Source organism: Oncorhynchus nerka, linkage group LG6, assembly GCF_034236695.1.
Source record: "Oncorhynchus nerka isolate Pitt River linkage group LG6, Oner_Uvic_2.0, whole genome shotgun sequence".
NCBI classification, from domain to species: domain Eukaryota; kingdom Metazoa; phylum Chordata; class Actinopteri; order Salmoniformes; family Salmonidae; genus Oncorhynchus; species Oncorhynchus nerka.
This window is the reverse complement of record NC_088401.1, coordinates 11,316,948-11,333,828: the sequence shown is the minus strand read 5'-3', so window position 1 is coordinate 11,333,828 and position 16,881 is coordinate 11,316,948. Positions and strand designations below refer to the sequence as shown.

The following is a 16,881-nucleotide window of genomic DNA, read 5'->3' as shown; positions in this document are numbered from 1 at the left end:
GAAATACAGCTTCGAGATTCATAACCAACAACACAGCACAGAGACAGATACCCAGCATAGCACAGAGAAACACAGCACAGAGACAGATACCCAGCATAGCACAGAGAAACACAGCACAGAGACAGATACCCAGCATAGCACAGAGAAACACAGCACAGAGACAGATACCCAGCAAAGCACAGAGAAACACAGCACAGAGACAGATACCCAGCATAGCACAGAGAAACACAGCACAGAGACAGATACCCAGCATAGCACAGAGAAACTCAGCACAGAGACAGATACCCAGCATAGCACAGAGAAACTCAGCACAGAGACAGATACCCAGCAAAGCACAGAGAAACACAGCACAGAGACAGATACCCAGCATAGCACAGAGAAACACAGCACAGAGACAGATACCCAGCAAAGCACAGAGAAACACAGCACAGAGACAGATACCCAGCATAGCACAGAGAAACACAGCACAGAGACAGATACCCAGCATAGCACAGAGAAACTCAGCACAGAGACAGATACCCAGCATAGCACAGAGACAGATACCCAGCATACAGGAAACACAGCACAGAGACAGATACCCAGCATAGCACAGAGAAACACAGCACAGAGACAGATACCCAGCATAGCACAGAGAAACTCAGCACAGAGACAGATACCCAGCATAGCACAGAGAAACACAGCACAGAGACAGATACCCAGCATAGCACAGAGAAACACAGCACAGAGACAGATACCCAGCATAGCACAGAGAAACACAGCACAGAGACAGATACCCAGCATAGCACAGAGAAACACAGCACAGTGGTTCATGTCACTCAAATCACCGGCCATCAGAAAACACTAATACACCAGACAGAGTCCCACAGACAAAAGTCCCACCTTGACATCTCACAAAGCACAGAAACGTTTACGCAGAGAAACAGCACAGAGACACAAACGCAGAGCAGCACAGAGAAATGGTGCACGGTGTTAGCCAACACAGGTAGAACAGGGAAAGAGAGCACAGGGTTAGCCAACACAGGGATATGTAATCAACATAGCATGGATATACAACATATAGATCTGCTGTCCACTCTGCACAGTGTAGAGAAACATAATTCACAAATACACAGCAGTCACCTGGAGCAGGTAAGCCTTGCCAGCCAGAATACGTGTAGTACCAACAGACAGGTGAAACACAACCAGCACATTGTAGAGACACACTGCATAGACACACACAACGCAACAGACACACACTGCATAGACACACACAACGCAACAGACACACACTGCATAGACACACACAACGCAACAGACACGCACTGCATAGACACACACAACGCAACAGACACACACTGCATAGACACACACAACGCAACAGACACACACTGCATAGACACACACAACGCAACAGACACACACTGCATAGACACACACAACGCAACAGACACACACTGCATAGACACACACAACGCAACAGACACGCACTGCATAGACACACACAACGCAACAGACACACATTGCAGACTCACACACAACACAACAGACACACACTGTGAACTTATTGCAGAGCCCAGTACTGACACACAGTGTACAGAAACACACACCACAGACACAATCTGTATGTACACACAACGCACAGAGAGGAGGAGTCCACCCACCACAGAGACAGAGAGTAGTCCACCCACCTCAGAGACAGAGAGTAGTCCACCCACCACAGAGAGGAGGAGTCCACCCACCACAGAGAGGAGGAGTCCACCCACCACAGAGGCAGAGAGGAGTAGTCCACCCACCACAGAGGCAGAGAGGAGTAGTCCACCCACCACAGAGGCAGAGAGGCCTAGTCCACCCACCACAGAGACAGAGAGGACTAGTCCACCCACCACAGAGGCAGAGAGGAGTAGTCCACCCACCACAGAGACAGAGAGGACTAGTCCACCCACCACAGTGAAATACAACCCAGCACCACACAGTTTAGAAACCACAGGGAAGGTTCATTCAGCCAGTCCATGTGTGGGTATCCCCAACGGACCTGTCACAAAGACCCAGCCTCAGTCCTTTCTCAGTGCTACAAAGACTCACGTTGAGGCATGCGGATCATGTGCCCACTGCCAGGAAGAGCACAAGGTGTGTGTCACAACCAGAAACTCAGCAGAGCCACCTGAACCGTCGGGGACAGAGGAGACGGTGAATGGGTTCTGTTCAATCATGTCGTCTGTGGAGGCTGGACATCCTTTTGAGGTGGGACTTCCTGTAGAGGTGGGACTTCCTCCCTTGCTAGACACCCGTGGGCCCATACCTCTTTCCAACATCCTGTTACCTGATCTGTCTCTCTCACCATCGCAAAACAGGAAGGGGATCAACCAATTGGAATCCCAGTTAGCCTCACCGGTCCCAGCTCCTGGGCTGGGCGTTGAAGGAATGACAGAGATACGAACACAGAGCGTTAGTTCACGACCACTGAAGAAGGATGCCGTTCAAACCCAGGGCCTAATCCCTGAGCTCCAGGACCAGAGGGGCTCCAGCACAGAGACACCCAGGGACAGTGAGCCCTCACCTGGGGAGAGTATGAGGGATGAGGGCTGGCTGGGGGAAGGTTACACCTCCGTAGAGCTCCAGCCTGCTTCTGCTCATCCCCAGTCTGACGCTGTGGGGTGGAGTGAGGAATGCCTGCCCACCCACCCACGCTCCCTCCCCCACATAGACTGGCCGCCACTCTCTGACAGGTCAGGATCAGAAGACTCAGAACACTCACAGCTGTTATCAAAGACCTCGACTAGAGCGGACAGGACAGGACCAACCCATTCCCTGTCCGGGGTGAGAGAGGAGGAGGAGGAGGAGGAGGACGACGAGGAAGAGGAGAAAGAAGAAGATTGTCATGTTTACAGTCAACAGGAACAGGCAGTAGAAAGCACATCCTGCCCTGAATCACCACAGCCAAACACTGTTAAAACAGCAGAGTTCTCTGACCATACAGACACTGACTCTGACCACGTTGGGCTGTCAAGCACAGAGGAGACGGGGGATGCTATATTCCCCTATAGTCCTACAGGAGTCTTCGTAGAGATCACTAGTGATCTGTATGTTGATCTCTGCACACAGGGTGTTTCTAGTGACATAGGCCCAGGGTCAAACCAACCTACAGAGACTGAGCCTCTTCAGGGAGACAGTACAGAACCACCTGCCTTAGATCAGGAGACTGTACCACTGAGGACAATAGAGATAACTGTGGGAGCAGACTTTTCTGTTACCATAGGAACAGACTCTCCTGTTATCGTGGGAACAGACTCTCCTGTTATCGTGGGAACAGACTCTCCTGTTATCGTGGGAACAGACTCTCCTGTTACCGTGGGAACAGACTCTCCTGTTACCGTGGGAACAGACTCTCCTGTTATTGTGGGAACAGACTCTCCTGTTACCGTGGGAACAGACTCTCCTGTTACCGTGGGAACAGACTCTCCTGTTATTGTGGGAACAGACTCTCCTGTTACCGTGGGAACAGACTCTCCTGTGTGTAAAGAACAAGTCCATAGCCGCCGGGATCACCTAGAGATCCACCACAGGATCCCTGAGCCTCCCTCTCCCTGCCTTGTGCCACCCTCAATCCTTTCTCTGTCCTCCCTCTCTGACTCCAACAACCACACCAAGGCCAGTGAAAGGTTGTGGTCAGGGTCTCTCTGTACGAGGGGCCAGGTGCCAGAGCAGTGGTCCTCTGAGGTAGAGATAAAGGTAGCCCACCAGAGCAGGTCAAAGGAGTTTGGGGATAAAACTGATGGGGAGTCCCCTTCCCTGACCGAGCCCGCAACGTTAACCTCGAAATTCCTGGGGGAGACCAATGACACCCTGGACAGCGCTCTTGAAGACCCCCCTGAGGATTCTGAGAAGTTCCTGTCCCTCGTGGACTACCACCCTTGCTGGTGCAGTGATGACTCAGCCGTGTCCTGGCTGGAGGATGAGTATCCCTTCAGCCTGGCTGAGGTGGAAGAGCTGGAGAGGCTTCAGAGAGAGGGTTACAGAGACGCCCCTAATCAGAACCATACAGACTGGAGAGGAGACATCTCTAACCATACAGACACTACAGAGTGGAGAGGAGACATCTCTAACCATACAGACACTACAGACTGGAGAGGAGACATCTCTAACCATACAGACACTACAGACTGGAGAGGAGACATCTCTAACCATACAGACACTACAGGGTGTAGGGAGGCTAATTGTGCTGCAAACAGTACAACAGGCCTCTCTGAACCCTTATCTTCCTACCTGGAGACCAGAAGCCTGCTATTGGACAGTGCTGAGAAGGAGAAAGGCCAGCAGCCCATTCCCCACCAATCCCCCAAGCCTCCCTGGGACAGAGACAGACAGGAGTGTAGCAACTCACCTGAGACTTTAGGATTAGAGGACAGTTGGTTTACTGAGGAGGACAGCTCATACAGATCCTCCCTCCAGACCAGCTCTCACCCTACCCTCCTGCAGCAGGATCGTGAGGTGAGGATCGTGAGGTACCCCTATCCCGGTGTCAGTCTCAACCTGCTCTCCCTTACTAGCCTCGAAACCATCCTAGAGGCTGATCCCGACCACTCCCTGGACAACTCTGGGACAGTGGAAGATGAGACTGGGGATGAGGAGGAAGATAAGGAGTGGAGAAAGATTGTTAGGATAAGGCCCACTGAGGAGGACAGAGGCACCGTTCTTCTGTCTGGTGACATCATCATATCCTATATGCCCACTTTCAGCACGTCGTCGTGTCGCCCTGAGGACTTGTCCAGTATCGAGTCGTCAGAGCACCAGCTGGTCTTGTCGACCATTGACCCCGATGACCCCAGGGTCATGACCTTACCACACGACAGGGACGCCTCGGGCAGCGAGAGATGCTCCAGTCCCACCCCCACCTCTGTGTCCTACGATTTTGACACCACCAGCACTAACAGTGAGGAGACGGAAGAGTCCATCCTGCCTGTCTCGGGGGGGAACGCCAAACTCCACAAACCCATGAAGAGCAAGTCTAAAGGAGGCCGGGCGGGGAGCTCCAAGTTCTCAGTCTTCTCCAAGATGCCTTCCTTCAGGAAGAAGAACAGTCTGAAGAACACCAAGGTGGACAGCTCGCCCCGGGACTCACCCGACCTGGGCCTGGGAAGGGAGCTGGGGGGAGACACCTCAGACAACGACAGTGTCTTTTTGACGGTCCAGCAGGCCTTCTCCTCTGGTCCGGTGGGTTGCTACGAGACAGAGGAGGAGGACTACAGCTTCTTCCCCTCCACACCTCGCACCCGCCACGTCCGCCTGCTCTCCAGGGAGGAGCCCAGCAGCCCAGACACCCCTCTGACCTCCCAGCCCGGAGGTCTCAGACACAACCAGACTGGGACCCCCGAGGGCCTGCACGGCTACAAGAGGAGCAAGAGCTCTGACAGCCTCAACCTCCGTATGCGCTTTGCCCAGGCCCACAAGTCCCTATCCAGCCTGTTTGAGTCTCGTTCCATGGATAAGGAGAACGAGGAGGAGCAGGGGAGCGTTGAGACAGGGAGTGAAGGGAAGATGGGGCGGGCCAAACAGTCCTGGAGGAGGCTGAGGGCCAAAGAGGCTGAGCTGGTGAGGAGGACCCTGTCTGTCCCGGTCGGGGATGGGGTCGAGGGAGAGGACGGTGGGGGTTTGAGGTCGCCCAGACAGATCCACAGAGACTATGCATCCTGCTCGGCCTCAGGCTCAGTGCTCAGTGTCCCTGGGTCCCCCTCTTCTCTCAGGGCTCTGAATCTCACCGACCACTTCACCAAGAAGGGCCTACAGGACAGTCAAAGAAGGTCCGGGGCCAACACCTCACAGGGCTGCAAGTTGGATGGCGAGAGGAGGAAAGGGAAAGTCCCGCCCAAAGATCTGTCAATCAACTTCTCAGACTCCGGACCGCCGTACTCGCAAGACTCTGAGGCTCCGCCCGCAAATGAATCCAGCCCCCTGTCGCCCATGAGCCCCGCCTCCCTGGCTGCATTAGCCAATCAGCTGTCCTGGTCCCCAGGGGGAGGCTATGAGAACAAAGTGTCTAGCATGGTAGCTACACCAGACACCCCAGTGAGACCCATGAGCCCCAAGCCCCACAGCCCCAGACCTGCTGCCCAGCACAGGTCTATCTGCTACCCCCCCACTGTCTCTGCCCGGGCCTCAGTCCTGTCCCTGCTCCTCATGGGCCAGTCAGCCAGTGTTGAGGGCCTGTCTGACCCGCCAGAGAAGCCCAAGTCCCTGAAGCCCCGAGCTGGGCCGTTAGACTCCTCCTCCCTCAGTCCATTGGAGGAAAGAGAAGTGGACAGTCTGCTTACACCCATGTTCTTCAAACAGTTTGAGGTAAGGCACAGCTATATGATAACAAAGCCTTTGTCTGACGGATTGCATGTGTTTTGTTAAGCTGATTCTCCATGGCAGGCAGGGATGGCCTTGTGTGTAACTGAAATAACTGACAATAACTGATAATAACAACTGGCAATAACTGAAAACAACTGAAAATATTGAAATAACTGTCAAAACTGATAACTGATATAACTGATAATAACTGATAATAACAACTGGAAATATTGAAATAACTGTCAAAACTGATAACTGATAATAACTGATAATAACAACTGGTAATAACTGAAAACAACTGAAAACAACTGAAAATATTGAAATAACTGTCAAAACTGATAACTGATATAACTGATAACTCATATAACTGATAATAACGGGTATAACGATACAACCAGAAATAACAGAAATAACGGGAATAACCTATATTCGCCAATAATAACTGATATACCTGCTAATGATACGACAGTTATATCAGTTATTATCAGTTGTATTAGTTATTATCAGTTATTTCAGTTAACTGATAACTGATATTATTGATATTACCGAAATAACTGATATTAACTGGAGTAATGAAAATAACTTAAAACCTGATAATAACTCACACAACTGAAATAACTGATCACTGATAATAACTGAAAATAACTTATATAAAGCATAATAATCGATGATAATTGATAACTGAAAATAACTGATATGACCGATAATAGCCGATATAACTGATAATAACTAATATTAACTGATATTACTGAAATAACTGATGTAACTGAAATAACTGATATTAACTGAAATAACTGGTAGAGATACTCTGAATGATCGGCTATGAAAAGCCAACTGACATTTAACCCGTGGTCCGCGTTAGGGAGGGTTTGGCCGGCAGGGATATCCTTGTCTCGTCGCGCACTAGCGACTCCTGTGTCGGGTTGGGGGCAGTGCACGCTGACCAGGTCGCCAGGTGTAAGGTGTTTCCTCCGACACATTGGTGCGGCTGGCTTCCGGGTTGGATGTGCATTGTGTCAAGAAGCAGTGCGGCTTGGTTGAGTTGTGTTTCGGAGAACGCATGGCTTTCGACCTTCGCCTCTCCCAACTGCGACCTGGTCAAGATAAAGCAAAGCAGTGTGACAAAATCAACAACACAGAGTTACACATAAACAAACATACAGTCAATAACACAGTAGAAAGTCTATAATACAGTGTGTGCAAATGAAGTAAGATTAGGGAGGTAAGGCAATAAATAGGCCATAGTGGTGAAATAATTACAATTTCGCATTAATACTGGAGTGACAGATGTGCAGAAGATGATGTGCAAGTAGAAATACGGTGGTGCAATGGAGCAACAAAAAAACAACAACATGGGGATGAGGTACTTGGGTGGGCTTTTTACAGATGGGCTGTGTACAGCTGCAGTGATCGATAAGCTGCTCTGACAGCTGACGCTTAGAGTTAGTGAGGGAGATATAAGACTCCAGCTTCAGTGATTTTTGCAATTCTTTCCAGTCATTGGCAGCAGAGAACTGGAAGGAAAGGCGGCCAAAGGAAGTGTTGGCTTTAGGGATGACCAGTGAAATATACCTGCTGGAGCGCGTGCTACGGGTGGGTGTTTCCTATGGTGACCAGGGAGCTGAGATACGGCAGGGCTTTACCTTGCAAAGACTTATAGATGACCTGTCAGTTCAACATCATGATAGAATAACCTGACTGTCAGTTTAACATCATGATAGAATAACCTGACTGTCAGTTTAACATCATGATAGAATAACCTGACTGTCAGTTTAACATCATGATAGAATAACCTGACTGTCAGTTTAACATCACTGAGTTTAACATCATGAATAACCTGACTGTCAGTTTAACATCATGATAGAATAACCTGACTCAGTTTAACATCATGATAGAATAACCTGACTGTCAGTTTAACATCATCATGATAGAATAACCTGACTGTCAGTTTAACATCATGATAGAATAACCTGACTGTCAGTTTAACATCATGATAGAATAACCTGACTGTCAGTTTAACATCATGATAGAATAACCTGACTGTCAGTTTAACATCATGATAGAATAACCTGACTGTCAGTTTAACATCATGATAGAATAACCTGACTGTCAGTTTAACATCATGATAGAATAACCTGACTGTCAGTTTAACATCATGATAGAATAACCTGACTGTCAGTTTAACATCATGATAGAATAACCTGACTGTCAGTTTAACATCATGATAGAATAACCTGACTGTCAGTTTAACATCATGATAGAATAACCTGACTGTCAGTTTAACATCATGATAGAACTAACCTCATGATAGAATAACCTGACTGTCAGTTTAACATCATGATAGAATAACCTGACTGTCAGTTTAACATCATGATAGAATAACCTGACTGTCAGTTTAACATCATGATAGAATAACCTGACTGTCAGTTTAACATCATGATAGAATAACCTGACCTGTCAGTTTAACATCATGATAGAATAACCTGACTGTCAGTTTAACATCATGATAGAATAACCTGACTGTCAGTTTAACATCATGATAGAATAACCTGACTGTCAGTTTAACATCATGATAGAATAACCTGACTGTCAGTTTAACATCATAGAATAGAATAACCTGACTGACTCAGTTTAACATCATGATAGAATAACCTGACTCATGATCACTGTCAGTTAACATCATGATAGAATAACTGTCAGTTTAACATCACCTGACTGTCAGTTTAACATCATGATAGAATAACCTGACTGTCAGTTTAACATCATGATAGAATAACCTGACTGTCAGTTTAACATCATGATAGAATAACCTGACTGTCAGTTTAACATCATGATAGAATAACCTGACTGTCAGTTTAACATCATGATAGAATAACCTGACTGTCAGTTTAACATCATGATAGAATAACCTGACTGTCAGTTTAACATCATGATAGAATAACCTGACTGTCAGTTTAACATCATGATAGAATAACCTGACTGTCAGTTTAACATCATGATAGAATAACCTGACTGTCAGTTTAACATCATGATAGAATAACCTGACTGTCAGTTTAACATCATGATAGAAGTTTAACCTCATGACTAACCAGTTTAACATCATGATAGAATAACCTGACTGTCAGTTTAACATCATGATAGAATAACCTGACTGTCAGTTTAACATCATGATAGAATAACCTGACTGTCAGTTTAACATCATGATAGAATAACCTGACTGTCAGTTTAACATCATGATAGACTGTCAGTTTAACATCATGACCTGACTGTCAGATTTAAACATCATGATAGAATAACCTGACCTTTAACATCATGACTGTCAGTTTAACATCATGATAGAATAACCTGACTGTCAGTTTAACATCATGATAGAATAACCTGACTGTCAGTTTAACATCATGATAGAATAACCTGACTGTCAGTTTAACATCATGATAGAATAACCTGACTGTCAGTTTAACATCATGATAGAATAACCTGACTGTCAGTTTAACATCATGATAGAATAACCTGAATTTAACATCAATAGAATAACCTGACTGTCAGTTTAACATCATGATAGAATAACCTGACTTAAGTTTAACATCATGATAGAATAACCTGACTGTCAGTTTAACATCATGATAGAATAACCTGACTGTCAGTTTAACATCATGATAGAATAACCTGACTGTCAGTTTAACATCATGATAGAATAACCTGACTGTCAGTTTAACATCATGATAGAATAACCTGACTAACATCATGATAGAATAACCTGACTGTCAGTTTAACATCATGATAGAATAACCTGACTGTCAGTTTAACATCATGATAGAATAACCTGACTGTCAGTTTAACATCATGATAGAATAACCTGACTGTCAGTTTAACATCATGATAGAATAACCTGACTGTCAGTTTAACATCATGATAGAATAACCTGACTGTCAGTTTAACATCATGATAGAATAACCTGACTGTCAGTTTAACATCATGATAGAATAACCTGACTGTCAGTTTAACATCATGATAGAATAACCTGACTGTCAGTTTAACATCATGATAGAATAACCTGACTGTCAGTTTAACATCATGATAGAATAACCTGACTGTCAGTTTAACATCATGATAGAATAACCTGACTGTCAGTTTAACATCATGATAGAATAACCTGACTGTCAGTTTAACATCATGATAGAATAACCTGACTGTCAGTTTAACATCATGATAGAATGACTGTCAGTTTAACCTGACTGTCAGTTTAACATCATGATAGAATAACCTGACTGTCAGTTTAACATCATGATAGAATAACCTGACTGTCAGTTTAACATCATGATAGAATAACCTGACTGTCAGTTTAACATCATGATAGAATAACCTGACTGTCAGTTTAACATCATGATAGAATAACCTGACTGTCAGTTTAACATCATGATAGAATAACCTGACTGTCAGTTTAACATCATGATAGAATAACCTGACTGTCAGTTTAACATCATGATAGAATAACCTGACTGTCAGTTTAACATCATGATAGAATAACCTGACTGTCAGTTTAACATCATGATAGAATAACCTGACTGTCAGTTTAACATCATGATACAGCAGCCATGTTAACCACTGCTCCATCAAGAGGATGAGGGAAGGCCAGGCAGGGTGCACTATGGGATAAAGTGTTGACTGTCTTTAGTTAGTCTTCTCTGAAACAGCCCAGCCATCCTTACACAGCAGGCAGCTGGGAGGGGGACGGTGTGTTCAAGCCCCCCCTAGTGGAGTTTGCAGGAAGCACCCAGCAGTGATCCAGGCATGTTTTGTCTAGATGGGAAGCAGCCAGGGCCGGACTACTGCATTTGGGGCCCCGGGCCTCCTACCTCCAGGGGGCTCCCCCAAACAGCTAACTTGCTGTATTTCAACACATTTTGACATGGGGCAGAGAGAAAAAAAATGGCACAATGTTATTCTACACATTTTGTCATGAGGCTGGGAGAAAATGTTCCTGTTTTAAAGCTAGTTTCCTTCAATTCGACCCATTTTGCCATGGGGCAGAGAGAACAATTGTCTGTTTGATGTCATGGGGGGTTTTTAGAGCAGCAGATAGCCTTGAGGTTAGGGTGGTGGGCCTTGGGGCACACACCCACAGGGAGTGGGTCACCAAGATATGAAGAATAGCATGAGGTTAGGATAATTAGGTTAAGGTTAGGATAATTAGGTTAAGGTTAGGATAATTAGGTTAAGGTTAGAAAAAGGGGTTAGCAAAAAGGCAAACATTATTCAAACATTTAACTTTTGACTTCACTTTGACATTAGCTGCACCCCTTCTAACCATGACCAAGCAGAAGCTACACTAAACCATCCCTTCTAACCATAACCAAGCAGAAGTTACACTAAACCATCCCTTCTAACCATGACCAAGCAGACAGGGACACAGAAGCTAAACTAAACCATCCCTTCTAACCATGACCAAGCAGACAGGGACACAGAAGCTAAACTAAACCATCCCTTCTAACCATGACCAAGCAGACAGGGACACAGAAGCTACACTAAACCATCCCTTCTAACCATGACCAAGCAGACAGGGACACAGAAGCTAAACTAAACCATCCCTTCTAACCATGACCAAGCAGACAGGGACACAGAAGCTAACCTAAACCATCCCATCTAACCATGACCAAGCAGGCAGGGACACAGAAGTTAAACTAAACCATCCCATCTAACCATGACCAAGCAGGCAGGGACACAGAAGCTAACCTAAACCATCCCATCTAACCATGACCAAACAGACAGGGATACAGAGGCTTAACTAAATCATGATTAAATAGTATATTAAATAGTATTTAGTATTTATGAGCACAGGAAATAGTCAGTGGGAACTACCTTACCTGTCAAGTGCATCAGTTACACCAATCAAGACCATTTCTTTCACCTGTCCCATCATAGTGATCAACACTCCATAACAACTGTTTATGATCATGTATCAGTAAGAATAGTATGCTGTCATGTACACAGATAGATGCCATATTGTTGCTAACTAGTTGACTATGCACCCAAAGACCAGTCAGGATGGATGTAGACCCTGCAACCAGACAGGGGAAGAGGGAAGAGACTATCAGAGCTGAAGACTCCTGGGCCTTCACCAGATACTACTGCCTTAGCCCTCAGACCACCACTAGGCCACAGGCCGGACAGGGATCCGAGATGCCACCGCTGCTGCTCAGATGACCTGTGGATCGAAGAGGAAACAAGACGGAAGCGGAGGCTGGCCCGAGTGATGAGGGGAAGCCTGGGACAACTCAACACACACTGTCCTGAAGAGCTCGACAAAGTAAGACGCCACCATGCTTACCCGTGCAAAACAACGTACAGCCTAGGGAGATGGATCGTGTCTCTCTCCTGCTCCTCCTCTTCCTCCTCCTTCCTCCTCTTCATCTACGTACTGTCTCGAGGATGGTTCTCTTCTCCTCATCCTCCTCCTTCCTCCTCTTCATCTATGTACTGTCTCGAGGATGGTTCTCTTCTCCTCATCCTCCTCCTTCCTCCTCTTCATCTACGTACTGTCTCGAGGATGGTTCTCTCCTCCTCCTCCTCCTTGCTCCTCTTCATCTATGTACTTCCTCCTCTTCATCTACGTACTGTCTCGAGGATGGTTCTCTCCTCCTCCTCCTCCTTGCTCCTCTTCATCTATGTACTGTCTCGAGGATGGTTCTCTCCTCATCCTCCTCTTCATCTACGTACTGTCTCGAGGATGGTTCTCCTCATCCTCCTCTTCATCTACGTACTGTCTCGAGGATGGTTCTCTCCTCCTCCTTCCTCCTCTTCATCTATATACTGTCTGAGGATGGTTCCCTCCTCCTCCTTCCTCCTCTTCATCTATGTACTGTCTGAGGATGGTTCTCTCCTCCTCCTCCTCCTCCTTCCTCCTCTTCATCTACGTACTGTCTGAGGATGTTTCCCTCCTCCTCCTCCTTCCTCCTCTTCATCTATGTACTGTCTGAGGATGGTTCCCACCTCCTCCTCCTTCCTCCTCTTCATCTATGTACTGTCTGAGGATGGTTCCCTCCTCCTCCTTCCTCCTCCATCTATGTACTGTCCTCCTCTTCCTCCTCTTCATCTATGTACTGTCTGAGGATGTTTCCCTCCTCCTCCTCCTTCCTCCTCTTCATCTATGTACTGTCTGAGGATGGTTCCCACCTCCTCCTCCTTCCTCCTCTTCATCTATGTACTGTCTGAGGATGGTTCCCTCCTCCTCCTTCCTCCTCTTCATCTATGTACTGTCTGAGGATGGTTCCCTCCTCCTCCTTCCTCCTCTTCATCTATGTACTGTCTGAGGATGTTTCCCTCCCCCTCCTCCTCCTTCCTCCTCTTCATCTATGTACTGTCTGAGGATGGTTCCCTCCTCCTCCTCCTCCTTCCTCCTCTTCATCTATGTCCTGTCTGAGGATGGTTCCCTCCTCCTCCTCCTCCTCCTCCGTCTTTTCCTTCGTCAGGAGCCTTGACATCTTCCATTTCATCTTATTTGGACGTCTCTCTCTCAGCTCCTACTGTTAACCTGCATGCACCTTCAGCTCAATCCGTTCAGGAAAGTCCCTTCATTATTGTTGGTCTATCACATGATATAGTACATGTATATTCAGGATTTAAACTAAGAAAAGGCAGGGTCTTAACATTTAAAGTGAGCCTTATACTAACTATAGACTTCTAGGTATGTAGGCCTAGGCATTGTTGGATCCCCAGCTTTGATTTTGCCTCTTCCCCACAGTCGCATGCTTCAGTGTCCCTGTCGACCATGGAGACATTCTCTGGGATGATCCTGAAGTCCCACTGTTTCTCCCAGAGCACCCCCATCGGTCTGGACTGTCTGGGCTGGAGACGACGCATCTCCTACCCCTGTGAGTAGCTCCTACCTACCTCCTCCTCCTAACCCTGAGAGTATCTCATACCTCCTCCTCCTAACCCTGAGAGTAGCTCCTCCTCCTCCTCCTAACCCTAACAGTATCTCCTACCTCCTCCTAACCCTGAGAGTATCTCCTACCTCCTCCTAACCCTAACAGTATCTCCTACCTCCTCCTAACCCTGAGAGTATCTCCTACCTCCTCCTAACCCTAACAGTATCTCCTACCTCCTCCTAACCCTAACAGTATCTCCTACGTCCTCCTAACCCTGAGAGTAGCTCCTCCTCCTCCTCCTCCTCCTAACCCTGTCAGTATCTCCTACCTCCTCCTAACCCTGAGAGTAGCTCCTACCTCCTCCTAACCCTAACAGTAGCTGCTACCTACTCCTAACCCTGTCAGTATCTCCTACCTCCTCCTAACCCTAACAATAGCTCCTACCTCCTCCTAACCCTGAGAGTAGCTCCTACCTCCTCCTAACCCTAACAGTAGCTCCTACCTCCTCCTAACCCTGTCAGTATCTCCTACCACCTCCTAACCCTAACAGTATCTCCTACCTCCTCCTAACCCTAACAGTATCTCCTACCTCCTCCTAACCCTAACAGTAGCTCCTCCTCCTCCTCCTAACCCTGTCAGTATCTCCTACCTCCTCCTAACCCTAACAGTATCTCCTACCTCCTCCTAACCCTGAGATTAGCTCCTCCTCCTCCTAACCCTGAGAGTAGCTCCTCCTCCTCCTCCTTCTCCTCCTAACCCTGTCAGTATCTCCTACCTCCTCCTAACCCTAACAGTATCTTCTACCTCCTCCTAACCCTGAGAGTAGCTCCTCCTCCTCCTCCTCCTCCTAACCCTGTCAGTATCTCCTACCTCCTCCTAACCCTGAGAGTAGCTCCTCCTCCTCCTCCTCCTCCTAACCCTGTCAGTATCTCCTACCTCCTCCTAACCCTAACAGTATCTCCTACCTCCTCCTAACGCTGAGAGTATCTCCTACCTCCTCCTAACCCTAACAGTATCTCCTACCTCCTCCTAACCCTAACAGTATCTCCTACGTCCTCCTAACCCTGAGAGTAGCTCCTCCTCCTCCTCCTCCTCCTAACCCTGTCAGTATCTCCTACCTCCTCCTAACCCTGAGAGTAGCTCCTACCTCCTCCTAACCCTAACAGTAGCTGCTACCTACTCCTAACCCTGTCAGTATCTCCTAACCCTCCTAACCCTAACAATAGTATCTCCTACCACCTCCTAACCCTAACAGTATCTCCTACCTCCTCCTAACCCTAACAGTATCTCCTACCTCCTCCTAACCCTAACAGTAGCTCCTCCTCCTCCTCCTCCTCCTAACCCTAACAGTATCTCCTACCTCCTCCTAACCCTAACAGTATCTCCTACCTCCTCCTAACCCTGAGATTAGCTCCTCCTCCTCCTAACCCTAACAGTATCTCCTACCTCCTCCTAACCCTAACAGTAGCTCCTCCTCCTCCTCCTAACCCTGTCAGTATCTCCTACCTCCTCCTAACCCTAACAGTATCTCCTACCTCCTCCTAACCCTGAGATTAGCTCCTCCTCCTCCTAACCCTGAGAGTAGCTCCTCCTCCTCCTCCTCCTCCTCCTAACCCTGTCAGTATCTCCTACCTCCTCCTAACCCTAACAGTATCTCCTACCTCCTCCTAACCCTGAGAGTAGCTCCTCCTCCTCCTCCTCCTCCTAACCCTGTCAGTATCTCCTACCTCCTCCTAACCCTGAGAGTAGCTCCTCCTCCTCCTCCTCCTCCTCCTCCTAACCCTGTCAGTATCTCCTCCTCCTCCTAACCCTGAGAGTAGCTCCTCCTCCTCCTAACCCTGAGAGTAGCTCCTACCTCCTCCTAACCCTGTCAGTATCTCCTACCTCCTCCTAACCCTGAGAGTAGCTCCTCCTCCTCCTAACCCTGAGAGTAGCTCCTCCTCCTCCTCCTCTCCTACCTCCTCCCCTAACCCTGTCAGTATCTCCTACCTCCTCCTAACCCTGAGAGTAGCTCCTCCTCCTCCTCCTCCTCCTAACCCTGTCAGTATCTCCTACCTCCTCCTAACCCTGAGAGTAGCTCCTACCTCCTCCTAACCCTGAGAGTAGCTCCTCCTCCTCCTAACCCTGAGAGTAGCTCCTCCTCCTCCTAACCCTGAGAGTAGCTCCTCCTCCTAACCCTGAGAGTAGCTCCTCCTCCTCCTAACCCTGAGAGTAGCTCCTCCTCCTCCTCCTCCTCCTAACCCTGTCAGTATCTCCTACCTCCTCCTAACCCTGAGAGTAGCTCCTACCTCCTCCTAACCCTGTCAGTATCTCCTACCTCCTCCTAACCCTGAGAGTAGCTCCTCCTCCTCCTAACCCTGAGAGTAGCTCCTCCTCCTCCTAACCTGAGAGTAGCTCCTCCTCCTCCTAAACCTGAGAGTAGCTCCTCCCTCCTCCTCCTCCTAACCCTGAGAGTAGCTCCTCCTCCTAACCCTGAGTACTGCATACTGCTGGCTCTCTCTCTCTCTCGCTATGCCAAGGTTGGTTCCAATACTACACAATGTCTTTCTCTCTCTCTCTCGCTATGCCAAGGTTGTTTCCAATACTCTACAATGTCTTTCTCTCTCTCTCTCGCTATGCCAAGGTTGGTTCCAATACTCTATAATGTCTTTCTCTCTCTCTCTCGCTATGCCAAGGTTGGTTCCAATACCCTATAATGTCTTTC

The 16,881-nt window shown here is 47.6% G+C and overlaps 2 protein-coding genes across 2 annotated transcripts in view; both read left to right on the top strand.

The window, feature by feature from the left end:
- Positions 1-583: 583 nt before the first annotated feature.
- On the top strand, positions 584-12,430 carry LOC115116642 (uncharacterized). The gene is made up of 2 exons (XM_065019260.1): positions 584-6,312; positions 12,345-12,430. Exons 1-2 carry the CDS (start codon positions 1,042-1,044, stop codon positions 12,408-12,410), a joined length of 5,337 nt encoding a protein of 1,778 aa, XP_064875332.1. The 5' UTR covers positions 584-1,041; the 3' UTR covers positions 12,411-12,430.
- A 35-nt stretch (positions 12,431-12,465) lies between these two features.
- Positions 12,466-16,881, top strand: part of LOC115116640 (rho guanine nucleotide exchange factor 4-like) — a 104,631-nt gene continuing 100,215 nt past the window's right edge. Inside the window, exons 1-2 of the mRNA XM_065019261.1 lie at positions 12,466-12,616; positions 14,051-14,180. Coding sequence (XP_064875333.1) covers positions 12,563-12,616; positions 14,051-14,180 — 184 coding nt within the window. The 5' untranslated portion in view covers positions 12,466-12,562. The remainder of the gene's footprint in view (positions 12,617-14,050; positions 14,181-16,881) is intronic.

Coding starts and splice junctions, on each gene's coding strand:
- LOC115116642 (XM_065019260.1), top strand. CDS start 1,042: ATGGATATACAACATATAGATCTGCTGTCCACTCTGCACAGTGTAGAG. Junction 6,313..12,344: donor TGTTCTTCAAACAGTTTGAG/GTAAGGCACAGC, acceptor ATGCACCCAAAG/ACCAGTCAGGATGGATGTAG.